Source organism: Megalobrama amblycephala, linkage group LG6 (assembly GCF_018812025.1).
Source record: "Megalobrama amblycephala isolate DHTTF-2021 linkage group LG6, ASM1881202v1, whole genome shotgun sequence".
NCBI classification, from domain to species: domain Eukaryota; kingdom Metazoa; phylum Chordata; class Actinopteri; order Cypriniformes; family Xenocyprididae; genus Megalobrama; species Megalobrama amblycephala.
The window spans coordinates 32,802,358-32,812,946 of record NC_063049.1 but is presented as its reverse complement, the minus strand read 5'-3'; the positions used below and the strand labels follow the sequence as shown (position 1 = coordinate 32,812,946).

The following is a 10,589-nucleotide window of genomic DNA, read 5'->3' as shown; positions in this document are numbered from 1 at the left end:
GAAAATGCAACATTCACAGCAGAGAGAGATTTGATAGGGTCCCAGTGTTGTGAAGTTGTTGTTTTTTTTTTTTTTCTTTTCTTTTTAAGCTCATATATGCACTGAGCTGAAGCATAAGATCTTCGTTTTAGATTTTTCATATCCTTCTGTGATATTGGCAGTGTCTGTTGTCCTCAGCTGGCTCCTCTCAGTGTCCCAGGCAGCATTAATGTCAGATTGTGCTCAGGTTGCCGATGGTGGCTCTGGTTTCTCCATGGAAGCTGAGGCCAAGTTCACTGTCACTCATGTCCTCTCACACCTGTCTGCCTCGGCTTTCCTTGTAGCGTATCAATATTTCAGAAGGCCAGGGGAAGGGCAGAGGGTGACAAAATGAACTGGCCCAAAGGCTCCCTGGTCCTAACCATAACCCCAACTATGTCGTCAAGAGTGAGCAAAGATTGTAATTGCTAAGATGAGGCAGACTGAGTCGTGTTAAAGCACACTTCGTTCAATTTTCGTTCAATTCTTATTATTGTGACAGAGTTAGACCTATTTAAGTAACAAATTCATTACCATTCACTACTGTTCTATTTTAATGTTTTAAAATGTAATTTATTGCTTTGAAGGCAAAGCTGAATTTTCAGCAGCTATTTCTCCAGTCTTCAGTGTCACATGATCAGTTCAGAAATCATTCTAATATGCTGATTTGCTGCTCAAGAAACATTTTTCTTATTGTTGTCAATGTTTAAAACAGTTGTGCTGCTTAATATTTTTGTCTAAACTGAGATACTTGTCATGATTCTTCGATGAATAAAAAGTTCTAAAGAAGAGCATTTATTTAAATTAATTGTAGATTTACTGTCAAAGAGTTCAGTATGCTTTCCTTGACTAATTAAATTGTATATTTGATGCTTTAAATCATAATATATCAGCTACTAAACTAAACTAAACGGAAACACTATTTTTGTAAATCCATGTTATGTGTTGTTGCAAATTAGGTACTTAGGTTGTTTTTTTTTTTTAACAGAGTTAGATCAGAGAGCGGTTGTCTGTTTTATTCGTTGACAGCCCAAGGCTTTGTTCATCCCATAATATTTATTTTCACGCCAGCATTAACATCGGGGTGTGTAAACGCAAACTTGTTTGTTGTTCCAATGATAGAACAGCTGCACACTGAGTCATCATTTTTTTTCTTCTGTTCATTATGACGGAGCTTGTGATATTGAGTTCTAAATCCTGTTGTGCACTATTACTAATTTGTCAATTATTTGTCAATCTTTTGAAGTCATCTAAAAATCATTCAGATTCACGTGGTGTCATTTTTGTCAGGATCCTTACTGCTTTTTGCCATGTTAACATTTCAGTTTTGACTTAAATACTGTACAAATATTGTACAACTGATTAATTCATCACATAGATTATTGATTTTTCAGAACCATAAAAGATAATCATTACTTATTTATAGATAATGTAATTATTATTCATGAATATTAATTATTATTGTCTCCACCATTTTGCTAAAGGTTTAATAATATGTTCAGACGTCAGCGTATAAAACTGTTGTTTAAATACTTTGTTTAGCTTTTAACTGTTTTTGTTCTCTCTCTCTTTAGAATGAAAAACAAGTTGTGGTACTTTGAATTTGGCACCACAGAGACCATCTCAGCCACTTGTAAAAAGCTGAACGAAACCATTGAGGTGGAGGTGAGTCCAGGACATTTAGCCCATCAATAGTGCCCTGTTTTACTTAAATGTTGTAATTATATACTGCCACATTCACAGTCTTTTAAACCTCAGCCAGCTCTTACGCAGTCAATGTTGAGGGAACATGTCAGAATGTCTATCTGAAAGCAAACAGTGGCAAACGACCTCAGTTGACAGCGTTCCCATCATGCGAAAGTTTCACACTGGCCAGTTTGTGCTTGTGATTAGATAAATAATGCATGATGTGATTGACAATGAGAATTATTTCTGTTTTTAACTAATATAATATTGGATTGTCTATTTACACTAAGTGCAAATAGCTTGTTGGTAAACGCTGTTTACACTAGCTCCGCCCACCAATGTTCGGTTGGACCACTCAAGTTTTAAAAAAGATGCGCAGAAGTCAACGTCTTCGGTGGCGCAGCAGTAGCGAATAATGCTCGCAGACCTGGCTTTTAACGCGGTCGACGTTGGTTCGAATCCGCCTTTTGCCAAGCTCGCATTTATTTTCAATAAAAATGAAAATAATGTTCTAAAAGTGGAAATAAACTGTGAACGAGTGTTTAATAATATTAAAAGTGTTTATTTGGGTAGGGTTAGTGGAAGGTGTAGGGAGGGTTTTTATTCTCCCAATAAGGCAGCATCCATTTAATAATTTTGATAAATATAATTATTTACACTCTATGATATTATTGCATCCCGTTAATGTACAAAAATACTGAATTGCAAATAGTATCTGCCAATATAAATTATAGATAGCATCTAATTACTGTTTACTCTCATTGCAAATTGCAAATTGTAAATAGAATCTATTGCTATTTTCACCTAGTGTAAATAGCATATCGCTAAGAAAATGCTGCTATTGTCACTTAGTGTCAATAGAATATATTGGTATTTTCTCTTATTGTAAATAGCATCTACAGCTATTTGCATTTAGTGTAAATAGCATCTATCGCTAAGAAAATATGCTATTTACACTTAGTGTGAATAGCATCTATCGCATCTTAGGCATAGACATTATAAAGGGGCAAAATGAACTACTATACTGAATAGGAGAAACCATAAATTGCCTTTCAGTTAAAAGAAGCAATCGTCTTTTTGATAGCTTGATTTGAGACAAATTTACAATTGTTGTGCTATTTTATTACTGATTTGATAGCTGTTATTAAAGCATGAACAAGTTTTAATTTTTTTCCATTCTGGTACATAAGAGCTGTACTTGAATGTTTACTACCTACAAAAAAAGCTGCCTGGGGGCATTATCAACATGGCCGCCAAGTGAACTGACTTGCCTTAAAAGGACTTTGATTCAGACCGAAGAGGCTGATGTTTCACAACGTTTTTGAAATTAGAAGAGCTATGAAAACATTAGCAGTTGAGGAATTTGCATTAGAAAAGGAAAAGCTGTTTTTTTCTCCCACTCCTGTGTGGGATCCCACGCAGATCAAGGCATCTCATTATGTCGTAAACGTGTCAGCGTTCGTCTTTTGAAGTTTGTGTACTTTTCCACTGTACTGACGCCCTTGGTTTGGTTCAGGGTGGTCTCTGACATCATACAGTACTGTACAGCATTTCTATTTTGGGATCGCCGGCAGGCATTTTAACATCTCTCGTGTCTGGAATGTGATTGTTATTGATGCACCACTCCCTATATTTAAGAACATGGATACAGTTTATCATGCTTTAAGTGCTTTTATTATTCTTTTTTATACAGTATACACTACTGTTCAAAAATGTGGGGTCAGTTAGACTTTTTTTGGAAGGAAATGAATACTTTTATTCAGTTATTTAGTTATTTTTCATTAAATTGATCAAAAGTAAAGGCATTTATAATGTTACAAAAAGATTTCTATTTCAAATAAATGCTGTTCTTTTGAACTTTCTATTCATCAAAGAATCCTGAAAAAAATGTATCAGGGTTTCCACAAAAATATTGAGCAGTACAGCTGATTTCAGCATTGATAATGATGAGAAATGTTTCTTGAGCAGCAAATCAGCATAATAAAATGATTTCTGAAGGATCATGTGACACTAAAGACTGAAGCAATGATTGCTAAAAATTCAGCTTTGCCATCACAGAAATAAATGAATTATTAAAGGGTTAGTTCACCCAGAAATGAAAATTCTGTCATTAATTACTCACCCTCATGTCGCTCCACACCCATAAGACCTTCGTTCAACTTTGGAACACAAATTAAGATATTTTTAATGAAATCTGAAAGGTATATGACTCGTCCATAGACAGCAATATAATCATCAATTTCAAAGTCCAGAAAGGTACTAAAGATATCGTAAAAACAGTGGATGTGACTGCAGTGGTTCGACCTTAATTTTATGAAGTGACAAGAATACAATTTTTTGAGCCAAAACAAAAACAACGACTTTATTCAACGATCTCTTCTCTTCCCTGTCATTAACCTTACGCAGGTGACGCAGTAAGCACAGTGAAGGCTTCCGTGTTTACGTCCGAATCCCGGCTCAGTATTGGCCAAAGCTGCACACATTAGCAGCATGACACATGCATATGATACTGACGCAGGTGCCAGCTGATAATGAGTTGGCGTTCTCATGTAGAACCTGGAAGCGCTGGACGTAAACAACGTATTGTTGAATAAAGTCGTTTTAACAATGTCTTTAGTACCTTTCTGGACCTTGAAAGTGGTGATTATATTGCTGTCATATACCTCTCGGATTTCATCAAAAGTATCTAAATTTGTGTTCCAAAGTTGAACGATGGTCTTAAGGGTGTGGAATGACATGAGGGTGAGTAATTAATGAGAGATTTTTTTTTTGAGTGAACTAACCCTTTAAAACATATTAAAATAGAATGCTAGTTATTTTAAAGTGTAGTAATTTTTAACAATATTACTGTTTTTACTGTATTTTTGATTAAATAAATGCAGCCATGGTGAGCATATAGGACTTCATAAAAGGGCATAAGTGACAAATTGTATCTTTTTTCTTTATGCTGTTTTCATCAAGAAATGTTCAACATTTTCTGTGTTTTCTCTGTCTGTCCCAGTGTGATGGCATCATCTTGGATCTCAGCAGCACGTCTCTGGAGGGTATCGCTGTGCTCAATATTCCCAGCATGCACGGGGGCTCCAACCTGTGGGGCGAGACCAAGAAAAGACGGAATTACAATCGCATGAGTAAGAAAGTGCCAGAGAGAATGACTGGCAGCACTGTCACCGATGCCAAGGAGCTCAAGTTTTGTGTTCAAGGTGAGTCAGACGTTTGGATGTAAACCAATGAATAAGATCTGGGTTGCTCCTCAAAAATGTTCTTACAACCTACGAGTCTCTATATATAGCAAAGAAATTATTGCAGCATCCTTTTTAAATTCAATTGTTGCTTCTGGCTGTTTCATTGTGGTACATTTAATTGCTGATGATGAAAATTGACCGAAACCTCTGATTTCCTGCCACTTTTAATAAAATTCAATTTACTGGACATCTTCAGTAGATCAGCACACTATGTGGAGCTGTTTCACATGCAGCTCTGACTCACAGCTGCCGCGGAGAAGCCGAAAGCTTTTAACCATCGCTAATGAGCGGGAGCCTCTCCGGCTGCTCGTTACACTGATGTTCAGTCTCACTGTGTTTTGGGACTTCCTGCGCTCATTTCCCAGAGTGTGAAGCACTATTAGCAGTGTTAATCGTCATTTAGGGATAGCGCTATCTGTGTCAGCGCCTGAGAATGCAGTCGCAGCTTTTCCAGATCCCACACTAGAGGTGTGTGTCACCGTTCCTACTAAATGTCCTTCAGGGAGGGTAAGTCACCACAAAAGCCCTTGTGACGCCAGCCTCCGGGGCCCTGGCGTCACCATCAGCTGTCTCAGTCAAGAGATCGGAGCTTGGATGTGACTGTGCCTCCCAAGGTCAGAGCAACAGCAGCTGTTTCAGGTGGCAGTGAATCAGCCTTCAGCACCAGACCTGTATTTTGTCCAAAGGAAATGAAAATTCTCTAAATATAAAATGAAAATGTATATCCCAGGTGAAGGTAGTTGGTTATATATGAGGGGTCTCTAGACTGGCTTTATGTCTCTGTCTCTAAACTGCACAAAATCAGTGTTTTTAATTCAAATGTTTTACTAAGAAATTCTAGCTCTTTTTATACTGGTTGTCCTTGTATTGGTTGAGAGACTTTATGGAGACACTTTTTTTCTTTAAAGGTTGAAAACCCCTGAGCTAAGAGGCAGTTTCACCTTGTAGGTATGAAAGTTAATTTCAGCCTGAGATGGGGAAATAAATGTACACTACGTTTCATAAGTTTAAGGTCGGTAAGATTTTTTGAAAGGCTTCTCTTATTCTCAACAAGTCTGCATTTATTGAATCACAAATACAGTAAAAACAGTAATATAATTAAAATTTAAAATAACTTCTCTATTTTAATGTTTTAAAATGCACTTTTGCACAAATCATTCTAATATGCTGATTTGCTGCTCAAGAAACATTTCTTATTATTATAATTGTTTAAAGTTAAGTTTTGGAAACTGTTAGGCATTTCTTTTTTCAGGATACTTTGATGAATAGAAAGTTCAAAAGAACAGAATTTATTTGAAATAGAAATCTTTTGTAACATTATAAATGTCTTTACTGTCACTTTTGATCAATTTAATATGTCCTCCTTGATGAGTCTTTCAAAAAATGCGACTTTTTTTTTTAAAATTATGACTTCTTATATTGCATTGTGACTATTTCTGCACTGTAAAGCCCGATGAGTTATGGTAACTCAAACCATTTGGGGAAAACGATTGCCGTAAACCATTGAAGTTATAAAACCAATAAGTATGAGTACTGTAAACTCATATACATTGAGTTAAATTCATTTATATTTTAGTGTTGGTTTAGTCGATCATTAGAGTAAACTCAACTTAAAGATTTGAAGTTTATTTTATTAATTCAGTTTGAATTCAGGTAACAAATCTAACCAACTATATTGTTACTTAAAAGGTTTGAGGAAAACGATTGCCGTAAATGGTTTAAGTTCATCAAACTCAAAGTAATAAAGTTACATAAGACTAAACAAAACCTTACATTGGCACAAAACGTTGACAGAACAGGAGCACTGTTAAACGCAATAAGTTCAGAATATTCAAAACATTTAAGTAAACTAACTTATTTTGTTAAGTTAGTAGAACTTAAAATTTTTGTAACAAGTGGGGTGGGGCCGAGAGCCTTGGAAGCGGAGCAAGGCCAATGTGGTGCACAGGTGTCTGTCATTAACAATCACATCACCGGCATCCTGGAATCTTTAGGCACCTCACGATCTGATCCGATTCCGATTCTGGGAGTCACAAAACGATTATTGATCCACTTTTTTTTTCGTATTAATTAATTAGTTTCATAACCTTATTTTTATTTAATACATAGTCTATGTAATTATAAGTACTTTTTAAATAATTACTAGTTTAAAAAAAATAATGAATAAAATTGTATGTTAAGATTTTTAAATATAGGCTATAAACAGCTTCAAAACATAAAAGCAAGTAGGCTAATAAATAATAATAAAGAGGAACAACGAAACATTATAAGCAATAAACAAAGAGTGCTTTCAATATTTAAGAGTATCTGAACGTTTTCCATTCAAAAGCTGTGATGGATTTTTCTCTTTCTCAGCTTTACGGTTGTTTATTACTGATGTCATCATAGACAGCGGATGAATAGGCTGCATTCACAATAATGCACAGATCTCTTTTGAAATATAAGATGTTTTTGTCCTTTCTGTTTAATCCTTTAAGACATCTAACTGACTGTGTTTTCGCATCATAAAAGCATTTTGAGATGCAAGTAGGCTACATTTAAACACTTAACGGAGTTGCACACAGGCACTTTTGCGAAGCACCCTTCACAAAGCGCACATGGAAATTGCAAGCAGCCTTCTGTCAGTGAGTTTCTTATTTATAAAATATAAGCCCACAGCACTCCAAATAACTTAAATGATGCCTTTGTATAGCATTTGTAAGGAAAATAGACCTACCGGCAGGCGAGAACGCAAGCTGCAAGCTCGTTTCTTTCAGAGCGCATATCCTTTGCAATGATGAACCACGCGAATGCCCGGCGCATAATTCGCTCTTGCTTTTCCGAACGTCTTGAAGGACTTTTTTATAGAAGGTTCGAGTGGTGTGTGTATGAGAGGAAATGGAACCAAGCAAAATACGGTTGTTTCTGACGATGCTTGTCTAATGGCGCAGAGCGAGCATATTCAGTTAATTCCTATGGAAGTTGAACATTTTCAGGTTCGCGAGAGTGAAGCTCAACTTCCAAAACGCTTACTCTGCTCAGCGCCGGTGTACACGCACCGTAAGCACATCTCGCAACTGTGGTTAAAAATAAGCTCAGACTCGATTCTGAAATTCTCAGAATCAATCCAGAATCATTGAAGAGAGAATCACAATGCATCAATTTTTTTCTCCCACCCCTAATTATAACTATCAAAGAGACTAGAATTATGTATTTGCACGTATATAATCAAACAACATACAGCATATGTGGTCTTAAAAGTTTTGTAGCCCATCCTCAACCTAACCACAGGCTCTCTCTCTGCAATTCTAACTCAGTCATATTAAATTAAGCTTACTACAATCAAATTGAGTTTACACAACTTTTTTCTGTTAAGTACAATGAACTTTCATTAGCATTTGAGTAAAAGAAACTAATTTCATTCAATTAAGTTCACTGTTCGGGTTTACAGTGTGATAATTGCAACCTCATAATTTCCCTTAGTTCTCGTTGTGACTGTATCTCCCAATTGTGACTTTATAACTCAGTGTGACATCTTTTCTTTTTAAACTTTTAATTTTAAACTTAATCTCACAATTATTTTACTTTATTATTTTACTGTAAAGCATTAACGGGCTTCAATATGTAGGTGAAAACATTGTGATTTGGACATTATTTTCAGTGGTATTTAAAGGTGCCCTAGAATTGAAAATTGAATTTACCACAGCATAGTTAAATAATTAGAGTTCTGTACATGGAAATGACATACAGTGAGTCTCAAACACCATTGTTTCCACCTTCTTATGTAAATTTGATTTTTGCAAAAGACCTCTGAAGAACAGGCAAATCTCAACATAACACCGACTGTGACCCAACAGTTGTGATCATTAATATGTACGCCCCCAAATTTTACATATGCCAGCCCATGTTCAAGGCATTAGACAAGCCAGTATTAATGTCTGGAGCTGTGCACAGAGCCAAATCAACAGACTTAATGCAGGTAAGCAAGCAAAGACAACAGCGAAAAATGGCAGATGGAGCAATAATAACTGACATGATCCATGATATCATGATATTTTTAGTGATATTTGTAAATTGTCTTTCTAAATGTTTCGTTAGCATGTTGCTAATGTACTGTTAAATGTGGTTAAAGTTACCATTGTTTCTTACTGTATTCACAGAGACAAGAGCCGTCGTTATTTTCATTATTAAACACTTGCAGTCTGTATAATTCATAAACACAAATCTCTCCAACAGTGTGTAATGTTAGCTTTAGCCCGTTAGCCACACATAGGCTACTATCAAACTCATTCAGAATCAAATGTAAACATCCAAATAAATACTATACTCACATGATCTGATATGCTGCATGACGAACACTTTGTAAAGATCCATTTTGAGGGTTATATTAGCTGTGTGAACTTTGTTTATGCACTGTATTATAGAGTTGCAAGCTTGGGGGCGGGGAGTGCAAGCATTTAAAGGGGACGCACGCCGAATCGGTGCATTTATAATTATGCCCCAAAATAGAAGAAAAATCTATGGGGAATTTTAAGCTGAAACTTCACAGACACATTCAGGGGACACCTTAGACTTATATTACATCTTGTGAAAAAGCGTTCTATGGCACCTTTAATACACATACATCACTCAGCTTCATCCAGTGGGATCGTGAGTGCGCAAAAGTGCACATACTTATAAACATTTTGATATGCATGACTGTGCATAATAGAGCCCATATATGGGTTTCTCCTTTCAAGCCAACATGACCATTGTGTGGGAAGTCAGACCCTTGAGATGTTTTTGTCTTTTTTTCTTCTTTTTTCTTAACGTCAGTAAATGACGTCTTGATTTTCAAATCCCTTCTGATGTATTTAGGCACCTCTGTCTTTTTCGATGACCTGTGTGTTCATCACCTGTTCCTTCTCTCTCTCTTTGATTTGTTTTAGTTCTCTTCACATTTACAACTCTCTCTCTCTGTGCTCTTCTGTACTCCACTGACTGACTCACATGAATCCAAGTTACCATGGAGACCTCCAGGCCCTCCTGAACTGAGGAACAGTGTAGGGATCGAAAGAGAATGACAGAGAGAGAGAGAGTGGGCTGCTGTGAGCAGTGTGACTCATATCAGTAATCTTTAACTGCCCTTCAGGCACAAATACTCAAGCACAGCATACAGCACATACAGTAGCCACATCCAATCTAAAGTAACTGTGATCACTCTGACAGTTAGTTGGTTAGTTAGTCCAATCAAGTCTTTTTTATTTAGAATGAAGCATTGAGTGCTGCAGGGTTTCTGAGAACTCAACAGTCATTAGGTGATGCTGACTCGCTCCACAGGTTAAATGAATTGCTGTTTACAGCTGTAAGATCATGACCTCATCTCCACCTCTCTATGGAGTGTATTTTGAGGTTTATATGAATAGAGAATTCCTCTCACTCACTCTACGCAACAATTTCCACATGACTCAGGTCCTAATGGATGTCTTGCATGTGACTGTTACAATAGCAGGGGTGTTGTTAGACCTGTAGTGCTGAATCTTTTCTGGAGAGCCCTGAAAATTGTAGAGGGGTGGAGTTAAAAAATAAAATAACTTAATAATAAACAATTGTTACCTAAATGTAGGTATTGTAAGATACTATTACATTCTAAAATGTTTTCTATTTTGATATATTTTAAAA

The 10,589-nt window shown here is 36.3% G+C and overlaps 1 protein-coding gene across 4 annotated transcripts in view; it reads left to right on the top strand.

Moving 5' to 3' along the window:
- The window catches only part of LOC125270478 (diacylglycerol kinase gamma), a 146,701-nt gene that overhangs the window by 115,918 nt on the left and 20,194 nt on the right, over positions 1-10,589 (top strand). For all 4 annotated transcript variants that reach the window (XM_048194127.1, XM_048194125.1, XM_048194126.1 and 1 more), the window contains 2 exons: positions 1,593-1,683; positions 4,706-4,907. In XM_048194127.1, the coding sequence (XP_048050084.1) occupies positions 1,593-1,683; positions 4,706-4,907 (293 nt within the window). The remainder of the gene's footprint in view (positions 1-1,592; positions 1,684-4,705; positions 4,908-10,589) is intronic.